The sequence below is a fragment of the Pongo abelii genome, chromosome 5, assembly GCF_028885655.2.
Source record: "Pongo abelii isolate AG06213 chromosome 5, NHGRI_mPonAbe1-v2.0_pri, whole genome shotgun sequence".
Classification (NCBI taxonomy): Eukaryota; Metazoa; Chordata; class Mammalia; order Primates; family Hominidae; genus Pongo; species Pongo abelii.
Genome location: NC_071990.2, coordinates 109,000,058 through 109,020,414, shown reverse-complemented (window position 1 = coordinate 109,020,414; position 20,357 = coordinate 109,000,058). Strand labels below are relative to the sequence as shown.

General features: G+C 39.1%; 1 protein-coding gene and 1 pseudogene across 5 annotated transcripts in view; one reads left to right on the top strand and one right to left on the bottom strand.

Moving 5' to 3' along the window:
* SEC63 (SEC63 homolog, protein translocation regulator) overlaps positions 1–20,357 on the top strand; it is an 82,665-nt gene that overhangs the window by 11,717 nt on the left and 50,591 nt on the right. The window contains exons 1-3 of one of the 5 annotated variants that reach the window (XM_054556905.2): positions 13,294–13,395; positions 13,975–14,087; positions 17,858–17,972. Coding sequence is in view for 1 of the 5 variants with exons in the window: in NM_001133135.1 (NP_001126607.1) it covers positions 13,296–13,395; positions 17,858–17,972 (215 nt within the window). In the remaining 4 variants the exon portion in view is untranslated. 5 annotated transcript variants of the gene reach the window in all.
* Positions 12,628–12,715, bottom strand: LOC112134004 (U6 spliceosomal RNA; annotated as a pseudogene).

The following is a 20,357-nucleotide window of genomic DNA, read 5'->3' as shown; positions in this document are numbered from 1 at the left end:
GTTTAGTTTTAGTAGTTACTGATTAAGCATTCACTGTTTGACCGTACAGGTACAGCAGATGATACAATGATGAATGCAGTATAAACATAGTCTTATTTTGGTAGAATTTGTAACCCAGGTGGGGTGACAGGATTAGGATTAGACAAATGCGCAGACTCCCAAATTTCTATTTCCAGGCTAGACTTCTTTCTTTTTTTTTTTTTTTGGAGACAAGAGTTTTACTCTGATCTAGGTTGGAATGCAGTGGTGTGATCTCAGCTCACTGCAACCACCACTTCCCAGGTTTAAGTGATTCTCCTGCCTCAGCCTCCTGAGTGCTTGGGATTACAGGCATACACCACCACCTGCAGCTAATTTTTGTATTTTTAGTAGAGACGGTTTTCACCATGTTGGCCAGGCTAGTCTTGAACTCCTGATCTCAAGTGATGCGCCCATCTTGGCCTCCCAAAGTGCTGGGATTACAGGCATGAGCCACTGTACCTAGCCCAGTCTGAACTTCTTTCCTCAGACTCCAGACTTGTGTGTATAAGTGCTTAACCCACATTTCCACTTGGATATCTAATAGAGATCTTTCTATGAATATGCACAAAATTGACAGGATTACTTTCTTCCCCTCCCCTCCAACCTTCTTGACCCATAACCTTTATCTCAGTTAATCACAACTGTCTTTTCAGCTGTTCAGGAAAGAAGTCTTAGGAGTCATTATTTTTTATTTACATTTTTACCTTTAAGCTCTGGTGGACTGGATTTAGAAGTTACTCTTGATTCATCTCTTTCTCATACTCTACTTTCAGACTACTAGTATGTTCTTTTGGCTCTACCTTTGAAATACATCGTGTCCGACCATTGCTCATCACTCCACCAACACCACTGTCCTGGTTTATTGCCTAGATTATCATTAGCTTCCTAACTGGTCTGTTTCTACCCTGGCTGAGTGTAGTCTTTTCTCAAAATATTAGCAAGGATCCTTTATAACAGAAGTCAGCTCATACAATTCTGCTCAGAACTCTTCAGGGATCTGTCTCAATCTGACTGGAAGCTCAAGTCTTAGAGAGTATCCTGTAAAGTCCTTCATGGTATCTTTGATCACTTTGCTGTTTCCATTCCAGCCATACCTGCTTCACTGCACTTTTGAACACAGTGAAACACACTCTTTCAGTCCTTTACTGTTGCTGCTCCCTTTGCCTGGAATACTTTTCCTCTAGATAGTCACATTACCTCTTCCCTCATCTCTGTTGTCTTTGCTCAGATGCCATCTTCCCTGAGCTTCCTATTTTAAATTTGTAGTGTTTCTTACCCCTACCTCACTAATTTTCTCTCAAAAGAACCCTTCAACAACATGGGTTTGAACTATGTAGGTCCACTTATATGTGTATTTTTTTCAGTAAATATATTGGAAAACTTTTTGGAGACTTGTAACAGTTTGAAAAAGTTTTGCAGAAGAACTGTAGCCTAGAAATATCAAAAAGAAATTAAGAAAAAGGTATGTTATAAATGCATAAAATATATGTAGATATTAGTCAGCTTTATCATTTGCTACCATAAAAGAAACACATATCTATTGTAAAAGGTAAAATTTATCAAAACTTATGCACACAAACACTATAGACAGGACATGGAGCCATTTGCAGTTGAGAGAAATGTAGTATTAAATCATAACTGCATAAAGTTAACTAGTGTATACTACTGTAATAATTTTATAGCCATCTTCTTTGCTATTGCAGTGAGCTCAAGTGTTGCAAGTATCTGCTTAAAACATTGTGTGACGCTAATCATCTCTGCGTGAGCAGTTTGTCCCTTCAGTAAATTCCATATCACCATAAAAAGTGATCTCTTGAGGTTCTCTTGTATTTTTCTTTGTATTTAGTGTGATACCATAAACCTTGCAACACTATGGGACTCATACAGAGTGCCACTAGTGATGCTTTAAGTGTTCCGAAGAAGAAAAAAGTCATGATAATACCAGAAAAAGTTGAATTGCTTGATATATACTGTAGATTGAGGTCTGCAACTTGTAAACAGATGACATAAACTTAAGGTATTAATAACAGTACTGTAAATGTATTTTCTCTTCCTTATGATTTTCTTAACATTGTCTTTTTTCTAGCTTACTTTATTGTAAGCATACAGTATATAATACATAACACAAAATATGTGTTAATCAACTGTTTGTGTTATCCACAAGGCTTCCAGTCAACAGTAGGCTATTAGTAGTTAAGTTTTGGGGGAGCCAAAAGTTATATGCAGATTTGTGACTGTGCAGGGGGTGGGGACAGGGCCCCTAACCCCAACGTTGTTCAAGGGTTAACTATACTATATAATTTACTTTGTTTATTGCTATGGTCTTTGAGAGCAGGGCTTTTTGTTTTGTTTTTTTCTATATCCTCAGTGTCCAGAAAAGTCCGGGTACATAGTGGATATTCACCAAATATTTGTTAAATAAAGGAGTTCATCATTCTCAAGAAATATTTATATAGTGCCTCCTCTATTCCAGGCAACTGGAAAGAGGAGGGCTGAGCACTGTGGGTAAGATACAGTCTCTGCCCTTGAACTTCAGTACAGAGGAATCAAAACTGGCTTTAATACTGGCTGCTGAAGAATGGTGGTGCCAACGGGGAAACTGCTGAAAAGAATGTATAGTCCTACTGGCTTTTTTAGAAAGGAGTTATAAAAGTGTTAAAGCTCTTAAACCTAGGAATTATACTTCTGGAGCTGTGTTCTAAGGAGTGTTCTGAATACTTACAGGACCAAAGAGATCCATAATACCAAGAAATTAGAAACATTTTATATGTCTAATTATAGAATGGTAGGTATATTGTGGTATCTTTATTCATTTGGTTATTAGTAGTCATTAAGTGATGTTTATAATGATCTAAACACAGGGAAATGTTTAGAAATTTTAAAAATTAAAAATTACTGCTAATGCGACCTTAACACAAACTTCAGCTTTTTATTTTTGTCTCTTTCAATTTGTACACTGATACATCATAGAAATGCTATCCTTAAGTGGGCTTTTATGTGTCCCATTTTTCTCTTTGAGAAGCTCACTTGGGCAGCTGCTGCAGTGGGGATAAGCACCAGGTATCGTCAACACTGCAAAAGGGCCCTTACAGGCCCTGATTGAAGCAGCAGGGCAGCCCTCTGAGTGAAGCTCATTCCTTGGGAAGTCAGTTGCTGGAGCTTCCTTCTTCACAGAGCTGTTTCTCTTCTGAGGGTGTACCTTCAACCTCGCCAACTCTCCTGTCTCCTTTGCCTTTTCCAGATATTTTCCTAAATAGAACTAAAAAGGAAATATACTACAGTGGTATTAATGATTACTATCTGGGTGTTGGATTGGTGGATTTTTTTCTTCCACTGTATGCCAAATTTTCTTTTTCCTCCTTCCTTTTTTTTTTTTTTTGAGACAGGGTCTCACTCTGTTTCCTAAGGCTGTGGATAGTGGCACAGTCATGGCTCATTGCAGCCTGGATCTCCTGGGCTCAAGGAGCTGATTCCTCTGCCTTCTTGAGGAAGCTTCTAACTTTAGTAGGACTATGTAGCTGGACTATGGGTGTGTGTGGGTAGCTGGACTATGGGTGGGTGTGCCACCACACCCGGATAATTTTTAATTTTTTTTGTAGTGATGAGGTCTTGCTATGTTGCCCAGGCTCAAATTTTCTTTATGAATTTGTATTAACACCCAAAATCTTATTAAAACAACCTCTGGCTAGCATTGCGATCTTGAGCAAGACACACTCTGCACTTATCTCCAGAGGCCCTTTCAGCTCAATGAATTGTTATTACTTTGGGATATGTGGTGTTTAAAGTTCTGGTGGGACATACATCCTTGTGTGTTAAGTTGCCTTTCCTTCTTAGCTAGCATTTATTTACTTTCCTAGTACTTGAGTTTCTCTTCCATTTTCTCTTTGTTTTACCTGTTTTTGGTTAACCTTTTACTTAGGCTATGGATTATCACTATAAGATTAAGATTAAAAGAAAAATAGGAGGACAGAGCTAACAGGGTGGTTAGTAAATTAATAATGAAGCTTCCCAGGTCCTCCTCTCCCTTCTTCCCTCCCCTCCTCCCAGGTAAGTACTCAAAGATACTGCAGCGAGTCTATCTCTTTTTTTTTTTTTTTTAAGAGTACTTTTAAGGGAATGGGAAAAGACAATTGTTGCCTTTTCATCCATTCTGCCAACCTTTCCTGTCTTTTCCCCGTGTTCCTGATATGTAGGTCATATCGTTTAACTTGCTTTTCATGTACCCTCTGTAGCTGTGTGTGTGTGCCTGTGTGTGTGTGTATGTGTGCATGCACTTTAAATCGGGGGCAATTTTGTGTCCCAGAGGACGTTTGTGAATTTCTGAAGATTTTTTTGGTCTCCACTGGGGAGCTGTTCCTGGCATCTAGTGGGTAGAGATCATGATGCTGCTAAACATCCTAAAATGCACAGAAACATTGAATTATAAGAATTGTATAGTCCAAAATGTCAGTAGTGCTGATTTTGAAAAGCCCTGCTCTGTAGTACTTATTTCAGTACCATAAAAGGAAAAGAAAAAGAGATAGTATATGATATAATTGTATGCTGCTGTCAAGTACCCGCTTAAAGAAGACAAAGCTCTTGATTTATTTGAACTACTTGGTTTGTATTGGTTTGCACTTAGATTGTTGAGGCATTCCTGAGAATTGTGAACTTTGGTGGTAGAGGGGTGATTCTGCTGTGATCCAGTGTTTGTTTTTTTTTTTTTTAGTTCAAGAACATTTTCAGTTGCCTTCTAGGTTCCCTCCTCCATTGCCAGAGTATGTGTAGTGGATAGGTGTAAGTAGGACCGACGTTTCTGTAATCCTTCTGATTTAGGTAATCTGTGATTGTGTATCCTGGGTGGTGGTGATGGTGAACAATATGTAATCTTATGAAGCCTATATTCCAAATCCAAATGGTTCTGAACTGGCCTTGGGAATGAGACATCATGGCTAACTATTCAGATTGAAGTTAAGAGCATAATGGTTAAGATTACTGGATGACTTTTATTTTTGGTCATCTAGAGCAGTGTTTCCCAATTTTTCACTTCCAAGTTATTTTCATGCCTTTCATATTCTGAAACATTCTGGGAAACAAACCACGATTAAAGGAAAGATTATTTTTAAAAAAAATTTTTTTAAAATTATTTTTATTTTTAACTATTTTTTAGTTTTTGAGACAATCTCGTACTTTCATCCGGGCTGGAGTGCAGTGGCGTGATCTTGGCTCACTGCAGCCTCTGCCTCCTAGGTTCAAGCGGTTCTCCTGCTTCAGCCTCCCCAGTAACAGGTGCTCACCACCCATACCTGGCTAATTTTTGTATTTTTAGTAGAGATGGGGTTTTGCCATGTTGGCCAGGCTGGTCTCGAACTCTTGACCTCACGTGATCCATCTGCCTCGGCCTCCCAAAGTGCTGGGATTACAGGCATGAGCCTTTTTTTGACAGTTCAATTTGGTTGGTTAGTTTAATAATGAAAACTGCCTTTGCCAATTAGGTTACATGGTATATGTTTTCTATACATCGAATAAGCTAATCTGCAGCTTTAGGTTTTGACAAAATACACTTGAAGTAGAAGGTAAAGCTGTTTTGGAAAAGATTGAGCCATACTGGCAGAAGTGTACTTTTTGTTTTCAAAAATAAGTTTTAGTTGTTTTTTTTCTTTGGGACACTGTCTTGCGCCATTGCCAGGCTGAACTGCAGTGATGTGATCATGGCTCACTACAGCCTTGAACTGCTGGGCTCCGGTGAGCCTCCTGCCTCAGCCTCCTGAGTAGCTGGGACTGTAGGCGTGTACCACCACTCCCAGGTAATTTTTAAAGTTTTTGTAGGGACAAGGTCTCCCTGTGTTGCCCACGCTAGACTTACACCCCTGAGCTCAAGTGATCCTCCTGCCTCAGCCTCCTGAAGTGCTGAGATTAAAGGCGTGAGCTACTGTGCCCGGCCATTGTAATATTCTTTCAACTTTTATGATGACTTGAATATTTTCAAAACAAAAAAATTGGGAAAGACTTTATAGTCACAGGGAATCAAAAAAATAAGAAGCATATTTCGGTATTATAAGAAATGATTTACTGGGACTAGCCGGGCGGTGGCTCATGCCTGTAATCCCAGCACTTTGGGAGGCCAAGGTGGATGGAACTTGAGGTCAGGAGTTTGAGACCAGTCTGGCCAACATGGCGGAAACCCCATCTCTACTAAAAATACAAAATTAGCTGGGTGTGGTGGTGCATGCCTGTAATCCCAGCTACTCGGGAGGCTGAGGCATTGCTTGAACCTGGGAGGTGGAGGTTGCAGTGAGCTGAGATCACGCCATTGCACTCCAGCCTGGGCGACAGAGTGAGACTCCATCTAAAAAAAAAAAAAAAAAGAGAAGTGACTTACTGGGGCCAGATGTGGTGTCTCACACCTGTAATCCTAGCACTTTGGGAGGCTGCGGAGGGAGGATTGCTTGAGCCCAGGAGTTTGAAACCAGCCTGGGCAACATAGACCTCCTTGTCTCTATGAAAAAAAATTAGCCAGGCATAGTGGCATCTTCCTGTAGTCCCAACTACTCCAGAGGCTGAGGTGAGAGGATCACTTGAGCCTGGAAGGTTGAGGATGCAGTGAACCGTGATGGCACCACTGTCGTCTATCTAGCCTGGTGACAGAGCAAGACCCTGTCTCAAAAAAAGAAAAAAAATTAACTCACCAGGATGAAATATATTAAATTAGGATAATATTATGTGGGAGAAGTAGAATGAAGGACTTTTCATAAATTTTTGTAAATGGATGATGATGGGTATGAAATTGCTGTGGTTTTTAGCTTTCTTTGGATGCATTTAAAAGAGATGGAATTATTTTAAAATATCAGCTTTACAGTTGCAGCAAAAGCAAGAATTGCAAATGGATCTAATTAAACTAAAAGATTCTGCACAGCAAAAGAAACTATCAACAGAGTAAACAGACAACCTACAGAATAAGAGAAAATATTTACAAATTATGCATCCAACAAAGGTCTAATATCCAGAATGTATAAGGAACTTAAAAAACTCAACAAGCAAAAAATATCCCCATTAAAAAGTGGGCAAAAGTCATGAACATTTCTTAAAAGAAGAAATGTTTTTTTTTTTTTAAGTGGCCAAGAAACATGAAAAATGCTCAACATCACTAATCAGATAAATGCAAATCAAAACCACAGTGAGAGATCATCTCATACCAGTCAGAATGGCTATTATAAAAAAGTCAAAAAAGAGATGCTAGGGAGGCTGCGGGGAAAAGGAAACACTTATACGCTGCTGGTGGGAATGTAAACTAGTTCAGCCACTGTGGAAAGCAGTTTGCAGATTTCTCAAAGAACTGAGAATTGTGATTTGACCCAGCAATCCCATTACTGAGTGTACATCTAAAAGAAAATAAATTGTTCTACCAAAAAGACGTGCACCCATGTTCATTGCAGCACTGCTCACAATAACAAAGACATGGTACCAACCCAGGTGTCTATCAATAGTGGACTGGATAAAGAAAATGTAGTGGCCGGGCGTGGTGGCTCATGCCTGTAATCCCAGCACTTTGGGAGGCCGAGGCAGGTGGATCACCTGAGGAGTTCGAGACCAGCCTGACCAACATGGAGAAACCCCATCTCTACTAAAAATTCAAAATTAGCCAGCTGGGTGTGGTGGCACATGCCTGTAATCGCAGCTACTTGAGAGGCTGAGGCAGGAGAATCACTTGAACCCGGGAGGTGGAGGTTGCAATAAGCTGAGATTGCGCCATTGCATTCCAGCCTGGGCAACAAGAGCAAAACTCTGTCTCAAAAAAAAAAATATATATATATATGGTACATATACACTGTAGAATACTACACAGCCATTAAAAAGAATGAAATAATGTCCTTTATAGCATATAAATGCAGCTGGAGGGTATTATTCTAAGTGAATTAATGCAGAAACAGAAAACCAAATACTGCATGTTCTCACTTATAAGTGGGAGCTAAACATTGGGCACACATGGACATAATGATGGCAACAATTGACACTGGGGTCTAGTAGAGGGAGGAAGGAGGGAAGGAGACAAGGGTTGAGAAACTGTTGGATACTATGTGGTAAGCAGGCAAACAGGTTTGAAGACTTTAGATCTGGCTAACATTCCTTCACCTCTTTGGGTTCTATTATTATGGTGCTAAGAGTTCACTCAGTAATACTGCTGACTGGCAGATCATCCAGCATGGACAGAGTGACTGTTTTAGCAAAGGCACTATGTGGTTTATGAAGCACAGCCATAACCCAAATCTAGATTATCCCTGCAGCTTTACTATATAAAGTTCAGCTGCTGACAGCAATTATGACACATTATTTATATTGTTTTATGATCTTAGGATTTCCTGTTTCTATAAATGTGGATAATTTCTTTAAAAATAATACAAGTTAAGGATACTCCTAACATAATTTTTAGTGCCCATGAAAATAGTAATTCAATAAGCAAGAAGTTTATAAGTGAACTTCATTTTATTCTGTTAAGTGTCTTATTAAAAAACTGTCTGGAAGAACTTGACTAGTAATAGTTACTTTGACTTGAGGTCATTCATACAGAGATTTGGAATGTGTATCATGAATATTTAGTTTTGCTGGAAATCTAACTGCTACTATGTTAATGTGTAAACTGTGGCCTGTGGTACTTACCGATTGATTGAAATAGTCTCCTAAAAGGTTAAGATTTAATTTTTAGGTTGGAAGAGTGGGGCATACAAGGTCCATGCACACATTGTGTGGCCCCCAAGAATAAGGGGCTGAAAACCATATGTACTTTCTCTTGGCCAGGAACAGTAGAACATCATACCTTTGAATAGATGAAACTGTCTGCTTCGTAAAGAGACTTCAGCATTGTTCTTATAAAACCTCATCAAATGTTTCCTTGATTTTATACTTGAAAGTGGGAGACTGTAGAGGCTTAATTTAATAAAATACATATTTAAAAATCACTAGTGGTATTTTCAAAAGTGTTCTCTAAACCATGAAAATCAGAAAATTAACATTACCGCCATCTCATTGTCTGACTCCATTTGGGTTTTGTCACTTTCTCAGTGATGTTCTTTATAGCAAAATATCCAGTTTAGAATCACATAACATTTAGTTGATGTGTTTCTTTAGTCTCCTTTAGTCTGAAGTAGTTATTCACTTTTCCCTCTGCTTTAAAGATTAGAGACCAGTTATTTAGTAAAATGGATTTGAATTTGGGTTGTACAGAGCTTTCTCATTATTAGAGTCAGGTTGTGTATCTTAGGCAGGAATTTCACAAAACTGATTCTGTGTTCTTCTCGTTGCATGCTGTCAGGTGGCATATGATTTTAGGTTGTCTTTTTTTCTGGCGATGCTCACCGATCACTTGATTGAGGTGGTGTCTGTTTAGGTGTTTTATATTTGTTTCCTATTGCTGCTGTAACAAATTACCACAAACTCATTGGTTTAAAACAGCACAAATTTGTTCTCTTAATAATTCTGGAGGCCAGAAGTCCAAAATCAGTTTCTTTGGGCCAAAGTTATGATGTTGGCAGGGCTAGTTCCTTCTGGAGGCTCTAGGGTAGAATCTGTTTTCTTGCCTTTTCCAGCTTCTGTAGATAGCCTGTATTTTTTAGCTTGTGGCCCTTCCTTCATCTTTAAAAAGGGCATTAGTCCAGCATCTGCTTCCGTTGTCACATTACCATCTGTCTTTGACCCTTCTGCCTCCCTCTTAAAAGTACCCCTGTGATTATGGTCCTCCTATGATAATCTCCCTATTTCAAGATCCTTAACTTAGTTATATCTGTAAAGTCCCTTTTGTCATTCGAGATAGTATATTTACTGGTTCCAGGTATTAGGATGTGGACATCTTGGGGGACAGTTATTCAGCCTACCCCACTGCAAAGTCATTCGTTTCCCCTTTGTAATTAGTATTTTGTGGGAGGATACTTGGATTTCTGGTTCCTGTTAGTGGAGAATGGTATTTAGAAGCCAAGATCTGCATGCTAGATGTGCTCATTGCTACTGGGATTTTTCTGCTCCTAGGCCCACTTAGTAGATAGAGCTAGGGTGTATGTATATATGTATTTAGAGCTGCATTTGTATTTCTTTATTAAAGGACATTCATTCATAGTGATATTTTTAATTCCAGTCCAACAGTACAGGGTTCATTCTTGTTTTCTATTTTTTCACTCCTTTTTCTTGACAGTGGAAAACTGACTCCAGGTATCTTTAATATATTAACTTATTCAATTAGTTCCCCTGCATATTATCAGTCTCCTTTTCTGCTACCATACTCTCCCCTACATGGATCTCTCCCTCTTCCTGATACTTGATTTTGGTACTTCTTGCTGGGTAGTCCTCCCATGTGGATGACTTCATCTAAGCATGGTGGTAACAAGGTAGTTGGACTTCTTACATGGTGGTTTTGGAACCTTCTATATGCCAAGTCCTTTTACTTACCTGTTACCTCATTTAAGAACTGCAGTTTTGTAGATTTTTTTTAATACGGTAAAAAAAAATTATAATTAGCCAGCTGGACTCATTTTAGATCATCTCAATTGTGTTGGCAGCATTCAAAACATCATAAGTTAGGAGCCAGTTGAACATACACCTTCTTCTCTCCTTCAGACCTGATGAGTATGTTTGCCTTGGCCATGCCAGTGTCATAGAGCTTCTTCACAGCCTGTTTGATCTGGTTGGCCTTGACATCCGTAGTAAACACAAATGTGGTGGTGCCTTCTTCATGGCTGACTTAGTGGTCAAGGGGAACTTGATAATGGCATAATGATAAATCTTGTTTTTTGTGGGGGTGTTCTTCCTAGGACATTTGAGCTGCCTTTGGAGCTGCATTGTCTTAGGCCACTGGAAGGTGGGTGGCCAGTCTTATTTTGTGTGGTTGTGGATGCCTTTCAGCAGTGCCTTCTTGTTCTTCGAAGCCTTTGCTTTGACTTTGGCTTTGGGGTGGGCAAGGGCTTCCTCCTTTGTTTTTGGTGCCGTCTTCTTAAAAAGGCAGATTTTTATTTCAAAACTTAATTTTTTTTTTTGAGACGGAGTCTTGCTCTGTCACCCAGGCTGGAGTGCAGTGGCGTGATCTCGGCTCACTGCAACCTGCCTCCCGGATTCAAGTGATTCTGCTGCCTCAGCCTCCCGAGTAGCTGGGACTACAGGCACGTGCCACCATGCCTGGCTAATTATTTGTCTTTTTAGTAGAGAGAGGGTTTCACCGTGTTAGCCAGGATGGTCTCTATCTCCTGACCTCATGATCTGCCTGCCTCAGCCTCCCAATAAATTTTTTTTTTTTTTTAAACTTGGGAGAGTCTTTCAATCCAAGTGCTTGGGGTGAATTTAGTAAAACAATACATACTATTTTTGCTTGGGCTTAATTTCTTTTTAATTGAACTGCAAGTTTTTCATGAGGATTAAAATAATAGCTTATTTTATTTATTTATTTATTTTTTTGAGATGGAGTTTCACTCTTGTTGCCCAGGCTGGAGTGCAATGGTGCGATCTTGGCTCACTGCGACCTTCAGCTCCCAGGTTCAACTGATTCTCCTGCCTCAGCCTCCTGAGTAACTGGGATTACAGGCATGCGCCACCACACCTGGCTAATTTTGTATTTTTAGTAGAGATGGAGTTTCACCATGTGGGCCAGGCTGGTCTTGAACTGGCTGGTCTCGAATTCCAGGCTGGTCTTGAGCTGGCTGGTCTCGAATTCCTGACCTCGTGATCTGCCCGCCTCAGCCTCCCAAAGTGCTGGGATTACAGGCGTGAGCCACTGCACCCAGCCTTAAAATAATAGCTTTTGTCACAACTCTTATATAAACTTAAGTTCTTTTTGTTTGTTTGTTTTGAGATGGAGTTTTACTCTGTTGCCCAGGCTGGAGGGATCTCAGTTCACTGCAACTTCCGCCTCCTAGGTTCAAGTGATTCTCGTGCCTCAGCCTCCTGAGTAGCTGGGACTACAGGCGTGCACCATCATGCCTGGCTAATTTTTGTATTTTTAGTAGAGATGGGGTTTTGCCATGTTGGCCAGGTTGGTCTTTAACTCCTGACCGCAGGTGATCTGCCTGCCTCAGCCTCCTAAAGTGCTGGGATTATAGAGGTGAGCCACGGTGCCTGACACCATAAACCTAAGTTTTACGGGTTTAGGAGACTTTTCCAGCTTAACACAAAATAATTAGAATTTGTGATACTGAATTTTACTCTACCTTTTTTTTTTTTTTGAGACAGAGTTTCGCTCTTGTTGCCTAGGCTGGAGTGCAATGGCGTGATCTCGGCTCGCTGCAACCTCCGCCTCCCAGGTTCAAGCAGTTCTCCTGCCTCAGCCTCCTGAGTAGCTGGGATTACAGGCATGCACCACCACGCTCGGCTAATTTTGTATTTTTGATAGAGACAGGGTTTCTCCATGTTGAGGCTGGTCTCGAACTGCTGACCTCAGGTGATCTGCCTGCCTCAGCCTCCCAAAGTGCTGGGATTACAGGCGTGAGCCACCGCGCCCGGCCCCCCTTTTTTTTTTTTAAATAAAATTTTTAAATGGTGCTTTTTTTGGGGACGGGGGTGCTCTGAGGCAGGAGGAGTGCTTGAGGCCAGGAGTTTGAGACCAGCCTTGGCAACATAGCAAGACCCAGTTTCTACCAAAAAAAAAAAAAAAAAAAAAAGGAATACTTCACAAATTTGCGTGTCATCTTTGGGTGAGGGCCATGCTAATCTTCTCTGTATTGCTCCGGTTTTAGCGTTATGTCCTGCTCTGGTTTTAGTGTATGTGCTGCTGAAGCAAGTACTCTACCTTTGTTTTAACTGCAAGTTGATTTTATGTTACAGTTCTAAATCTTACTAGTTTTATATCTTAAATAGATGAGATCTAAACTTTGTTGATTAGAAGACATTTTGATAGGCATTTATTTTTGTGTTTGAAGAGTATTATTTCTGCTTAGCTTCCTTAATAAACCATGTTTTAACTATTTTATACTTCTTGTTCCTTTTATAGCAGAGGGGAAACAGGGAGAGAATTTCCCAGAAATTACTGATTATATCTGACTAAATATTTTGGGTGCAAGTCAGTTTTTGCGTTTTCATTAAGTCTCATTTCCAAAATGGTCACCTGGTAGTTGAATGAAGTTTTGTAGATAGGTTGTTTGTTCTAAATGGCAGAAAATTTAACCTATCTTGTAAGTTTTTTAAAGTCTATTTGAATAGGCAGTAATTTCATGTTCCATTAAACTATTAGCGTGGTAATGAAGGTTAGTTAACCAGTTAACTGGTTTTACCTTCACTGTGAAAAATGGTTTTTAATTCATCTTGTTTTTCTTTCTTGACAGAGCAAATTCGATTAAAGAATATCAGAAAAGTATATGGAAGGTGTATGTGGTATCGTTTACGGTTATTAAAACCCCAGCCAAATATTATTCCTACAGTAAAGTAAGTAATGGATTTCAAGAAAAAACCTACTTAATGCTTACTCTTTGCTAGGTCATACAACATATACGTGTAATGATGAATAAGTCATTTTGTCTGTAAAGAAATTGTAATCTATAGTAAGGGTAAGATATGAGAAAATGTGGGAACAGTCTGAACAGATTGGTTTAGAAGTTCAAAGGAAGGAGAATGTACTGTTGCTGGAGATAGAGGGTAGAGAGAGAGAAGTCATATCTTGAAGGACCTTGCGCACCTTGTGCCAAGATTTGAATTTTATCTTAAAGACTATGGGGGAATCTTTAAAAGATTTCAGAAGTAGAGAGGTGACATGAACAAGTTAGCATTTCATGGTGATAATTAAAATTTATTGAGCACATACTGTGTGCTAGAATCTGCGCTAGGGCTTTATATGTTATCTAATTTAATTCTGTATTAACTTCAAAGTAGATGGTTTTGCTTTTTCTCAGATGAGGAAACTAAGGCTAAGAATGATGACATAACTTGACCAAAGTCATGTAGTTAGAAGTGTTGGATCAGGGACCTAATCACCCTTTATTTTAAACAGGCCATTAACATGTTTAGTTACAGCAGACCAGTTTAATCCTGTGAGGCTATGGGGTGTACTGGTTAAGAACAAGACTTTGGACATTATCCTGCGTCATCAATTTGGAGGTAATAGATGAAACTGACAGGAGGTGAGAGATTTACCATTATTGGACTACTGTGTCTTGTGAATTACCTTCATTTATCCAGTAGATAGGAAGAGAAGATGTAGCAAAAGAAATTAGTGAGAGTAGAAACAGTTATTTAAAAATCTTGGCTTAAATGATAGTTTTTTTCAGCATAATTTCAGGGGGTTTAGTTTTTCTTTGTAAGGTTTGACTTTACCTAATTTAGTTTATTTTTGTTTTCTTTTTTTTTTTGAGACAGAGTCTTGCTCTGTTGCCCAGGCTGGAGTGCAGTGGCACTATCTTGGCTCACTGCAGCCTCAGCCTCCTTGGGCTTAGGCATCCTCCCAACTCAGCCTCCTGAGTAGGTGGGAGTACAGGTGCGTCCCACTACACCTGGTTAATTTTTTTTTTTTTTTGTATTTTTTGTAGGGATGGGGTTTCACTGTGTTCCCCAGGCTGGTCTCAAACTCCTGGGCTCAAGTGATCTGCCTGCCTCGGCCTCCAAAAGTGATAGGATCACAGGTGTGAGCCACCTTGCATGAGCCACCCAGTTTAGTTTCTTTGTAGGAGGAGGGAAATTCTAGCTTTGGTGTTTAGAGTTCTTTAATGATGTGAAACTAAAGGCAAAGTTAATCCTGAAAAGAGTAATTTTCTCTTCACTGTTTATTCTTTACTGTTGGTTCTCATTTTAAATTAAATTTTCATAAAGCAGCAAGACAAAAAACAATCCCCCCTCCCCCCCATATCTGCGGGTTCCACGTGGGAAGATTCAACCAACTGTGAATCGAAAATATTTGGGGGAAAAAAGCAATAAAAATAACAATAACAACAATTAAAAGTATAAATGAAGATACAGTGTAATAACTGTTTCCACAATGTGTATTGTATTAGGTAATATCAGTAATTTAGAGATGATTTAATGTACATGGGAGGATGTATGTAGGTTATATGCAAATACTACATCATTTTATACTGGGGATTTTAGTATCTGTGGGGTCCTGGAACCAGTCCCCTGAGGATACCAAGGGACGCCTGTATTTTTGGCCTCCCAGTCTCTTGTCTGGCTTTGTTCAACACTTTGTGGGTATCTGAACCTCAGTTTTCAAGGAAAAAAACTTTTATGAAGCTCTTTTAGTGATTAATAAAGTGATTTAATTAAAGTACAGATTAAGGGAGTTTAGGTAAGGAAGAATTAAATATATACTGGTAACAATTTAGATAAGGTCATAAACCATTAAAACTTTTACTACTTAATCTTGAAGCATTCTTTCAAAATTAAACAGTTGTTGTGTAATGCTTTTCTTCTGACACCATCTGCAAAACTAAGGCATGTAATTTTTGGAAGTTGCTTCTAAAGATGACCCTTCAGGCTGGGCGTGGTGTCTCATGCCTGTAATCCCAGCACTTTGGGAGGCCGAGGTGGGCGGATCACCTGAGGTCAGGAGTTGGAGACCAGCCTGGCCAACATGGTGAAACCCTGTCTCTACTAAAAAAATACAAAAAATTAGCCAGCATGGTGGTGCGTGCCTGTGGTCCCAGCTACTCGGGAGGCTGAGGCAGGAGAATTGCTTGAGCCCAGGAGGCGAAGATTGCAGTGAGCTGAGATTGTGCCACTGCACTGCAGCCTGGGTGACAGAGCAAGACTCCGTTCCCCACCCAGAAAAGAAGATGACACTTGAAGTTAATTACTGAAGCCAAGTGTGGGGAAAACACTTATCTTTTTAGAGGAACCAAATGGGTTTTTTAAAAAATTGAGCACAGGGCATGATGTGATCCGTTATGTTTCTGTCTTTGCTTTGGCTCTCAGGAAACTATAGAGCATGGCTTTATTGGTTGTGGTAATTTTCATCAGCCTTTGGATTCTGTTATGAGCTTCTCCTTTCCTCTTCTCATTCCTTGACTTGGAGAACTAGATGCTCCATGTAAAACATAGGGTTTAGCATATCCTAGGTGTTTTGTTCCTTTTGCCTTGCTTGGTTTTAAATCTTGCTTTTTCAGTTTCCAATTTCATTTTATCTTTGTTTTGTGAGCTTTGTTTGTTAGCCTTTTGGATGAGTTGGGAAAACAAAAGGGGAGTTAATTCGTGTGGGAATAAAGCATATTTTCAATTTTTTTTGTTTTGTTTTTAGCATATTGAGGCTATTACCAAATCTTGGGTTTAAAAAGTGTTAAAAAAAAAGTTTGCTGTTATAGGCTGGCCACGGTGGCCATGCCTTAATTCCAGTGCTTTGGGAGGCTGAGGTGGGAGGATTGCTTGAGCCTGGGAGGTCGAGCCTGCAGTGAGCCATGATCATGATTTAAAAACAGATCATTCCAATTTTGTTTAATTTGGCCTCATAAGATTCGTTTGATGTCTTTGTCTAACAGTTCTTGCTCAGTGTAACAAATTGTCATACAAAGGGTATAAGAAATAAAAGGCATTCGGTATAAGAAATAAAAGTCATTCATCACCTAAAGCTAGTTATTATTAAGATAATTACTTTATACACTTATTTATAATATGACTTTTATATACGTAGAGTTTTGAAAGCTATTTTGTAAATTTAACAATATAAGATTGATAATCATCCACAGCAAATATTTTCAGTGGCCAGAAAGTATTTCACTGTAGAGGCTGGATGCAGTCGCTCACCCCTGTAATTCCAGCACTTTGGGAGGCTGAGGCAGGCGGATCACTTGAGGTCAGGAGTTTGAGACCAGCCTGGCCAACATGGTGAAACCCCATCTCTACTAAAGATACAAAAATTAGCCAGGTGTGGTGGCGTGTGCTTGTAGTTTCAGCTACTCAGGAGGCTGAGGTTGCTGTGAGCCAAGATCGTGCCATTGCACTCCAGCCTGGGCAACAGAGCGAGACTCCGTCTAAAAAAAAAAAGTTCATCAAATGTACAAATGAACTAATGGTACATCTCTACAGTGAAATACTTTCTCTTATTTACATCTGTGACCGCCGTTTTAGACTTATTCTTTTCAAATTATTTGAAGTGAAATGGATTGATAGAAAAACGGTATGTATTTCTTTAGGGCTTTTAATATCTTATTGCCAGATATTACTTTAGAGTGTATAGTGTATGAGAGCTTCTCTTTTTCTTTAACCTCTCCAGTGCTGGTGGTGTTAATCTTTTACATAATTTTACTCACTAGAACACATTGGAGGGAGCAGAAATTAGTTTATTTTCAAATGATATGTTCTTTTATACCTTTATTTTAACCGATTATGAACATCCTTTTATAACTATTGGCTACAAAATGTTGCATTGTGTGGTTGTATCATGGTTTATTTAATTATTTCTCTGTAAATGGTTTATTTAATCAGTTCCTGTGAGTGGAAATTTAGATTGTTTCCAAAGTTTTACTGCTATAAACAAGGCTATGTATTTATTTTTGCACAATTAACCAATTGTCTTTCCTAGTTTATCTTAATAAAAGTGTAATTGCTGGATCAGAGCAATTCTTTTTTACATTAAATGGTTTACTTAGTATTTATATATTTTGATATAATTTAATGGGTCCAGTAAGTTAATAAGTTGAATTCACTTCTGTATTTAAAATTGTGCAAATAGCAACTGAGAAAATCTATGACATAGTAGACACTGTACTAGATTATAAAGAATGCAGAGGTAAAAAAGACACTGTCCTTGCTGTAACAGGAGTTTGTAACCCAGTGATTGTAGAATTTGAGTCAGTAGCATAGTGATATGGTACTACTGTAGAGTTTTTGCCTTGACCTTGCCATAATATCTTTAGACTCTATGCAGATGTATTTGTTTATGATTCACTTACCTTTTTCCTAACAGGAAAATAGTTCTGCTTGCAGGATGGGCATTGTTCTTATTCCTTGCTTATAAAGTTTCCAAAACAGACCGAGAATACCAAGAATACAATCCTTATGAAGTATTAAATTTGGATCCTGTAAGTAGTATTTTTATATAATGCACATTAGTTTAATGATCCCATGAAAATACTATAGGTCCTCATTCTAAAAGAAATTGTCCATTCCTATAGAAATCAGACTTTGGTCAGTTTAATTGTTTATTAAAATAAGATGTCTAATCCTCTGTTATTATAATTTAAGCTATAACTGTTGATTGTTATGTTATTAATAATTGGTTTTCAATTGCTAAAATATAAGAATATTTGAAGATGAGAGGAGAGGTTAACATTTTTTTTTGAGACGGAGTCTCACTCTGTAGCCCAGGCTGGAGTGCAGTGGTGTGATCTCGGCTCACTGCAAGCTCTGCCTCCCATGTTCATGCCATTCTCCTGCCTCAGCCTCCCAAGTAGCTGGGACTATAGGCACCCGCCATCACGCCCGGCTAATTTTTTGCATTTTTAGTGGAGATGGAGTTTCTCCATGTTAGCCAGTATGGTTTCGATCTCCTGACCTCATGATCCATCCGCCTTGGCCTCCCAAAGTGCTGGGATTACAGGCATGAGCCACCGTGCCCAGCCTAAAAGCATATTTTTAAGAGAGATCTGTAATATTGGTTAATGCAAAGTTAAAACTGGGAGGATAATTTGTGTTAGTTGAATGATAAAAATCTTACGACCTTGTATTCATTGACACTTAAGCAGTGTGGTAAATCTAGGTTGAGGGTCTTAGAAAGAACTAATATCAGCCAGGAACGGTGGCTTACACCTGTAATCCTAGCACTTTGGGAAGCTAAGGTGGGAGGATCGCTTGAGGTCAGGAGTTTGGGCAACATAGTGACACCCAGGCTCTATCAAAAAAAAAAAAAAAAATTACCTGGGTGTGGTAGCAACACACCTATAGTCCTAGCTACTTGGGAGGCCAAAGTGAGAGGATAGTTTGAGCCAAGAAGGTTGAGATGAGTCAGCCATGATCCGTACCATTGCACTCTAGCCTGGGCAGCAGAGTGAGACCCTGTCTCTTAAAAGTAAAGTGAAACTAGTATCATTAATGTCATTGTCATAGAAATTTAGGTTAACCTTGAGTGTGCCCTTTAGGTGATCTTTTGATGAAACCTGATTAATGGATTCCAAATAGAAAACTAGTCTTTTGGCCAGCCGCAGTGGCTCGTGCCTATAATATCAGTACTTTGGGAGGCTGAGGTGGGAGGATTGCTTGAGGCCAAGAGTTTGAGACCAGCCTGGGCAACATAGGGAAACCCTCATCTGTACAAAAAACTAACAGAATTAGCTGAACGTGGTGACACATCCCTGTGGTTCCAGCCACTTGGGAAGTCAAAGCTGCAGTGAGCTGTGATTGCACCACTGCACTCCAGCCTGGGCGACAGAGCAAGACTGTGTCTCAAAAAAAAAAAAAAAAATCTTTTGCATTTATCAGTAGAATGTTAGAACTGAAATTAATGATAGAGATCATCTAGCCTTTTATAAAAATATATAATTTTTTAAACCTGGGAGCATATATTCAAGTTGCCCTGAATATATATTTGTACTCCCTATTTATTAATTTTTTTTTTTTTAAAAGAAAATGAGGCCTGGAAAATTTGTGTCTTGTCTGGGGTTCCAAGCTTCTTACTTAGTAGCCAAGCTCAATCTAGTGCTCTTTCTATTTTCTCCCCCATAGCACTTACTTTTACTTTGAGTCTTTGCTCAGTAGATGGCTTGATCCAGACATTCATATAATACAAACTAAGGAGGTTATGTATCATCTAGTTTTCTGTTTTGTGAAGAAAAGTTTGCATATCATGTGATTTTTTCTTACTGCATTGATCGTAGTCATTAAGAGAGATTTTAAGATTAGAAGGGCAATAAAAAACAGTGAAAAAATTATTAATAGAAATTGAGACTAAGAAACCATTGGGTCAACTTGATAGACAAGCAGCTGAAACAAGGTATTCCTCAGATTATTCCTTAGAAAGTTAACCTTTGATTTGCGGGTTCTTTGAGCCAGATTTAATTTATTGTGATTATTTTTTGATATTTATTTATTTTTATCTTTATTTTTTGAGAGATGAAGTCTCACTCTGTCAGCTAGGCTGGAGTGCAGTGGCGTAGTCTCAGCTCACCGCAGCCTCCACCTCCCGAATTCAAGCGATTCTCCTGCTTCACCTTCCCAAGTAGCTGGGACTACAGGCGTACATCACCACACCCAGCTAATTTTTGTATTTTTTAGTAGAGATGGGGTTTCACTATATGTTGGCCAAGCTGGTCTTGAACTCTTCACCTCAGGTGATCCGCCCACCTTGGCCTCCAAAGTGCTGGGATTACAGGCTGTGCCTGGCCTATTTTTTGATATTTAAATGTCAGTATTATTTTATGTAAATGTGTCATCTGTTTTCACTTTCAAATTATCAGTGCTTAGCATACTAT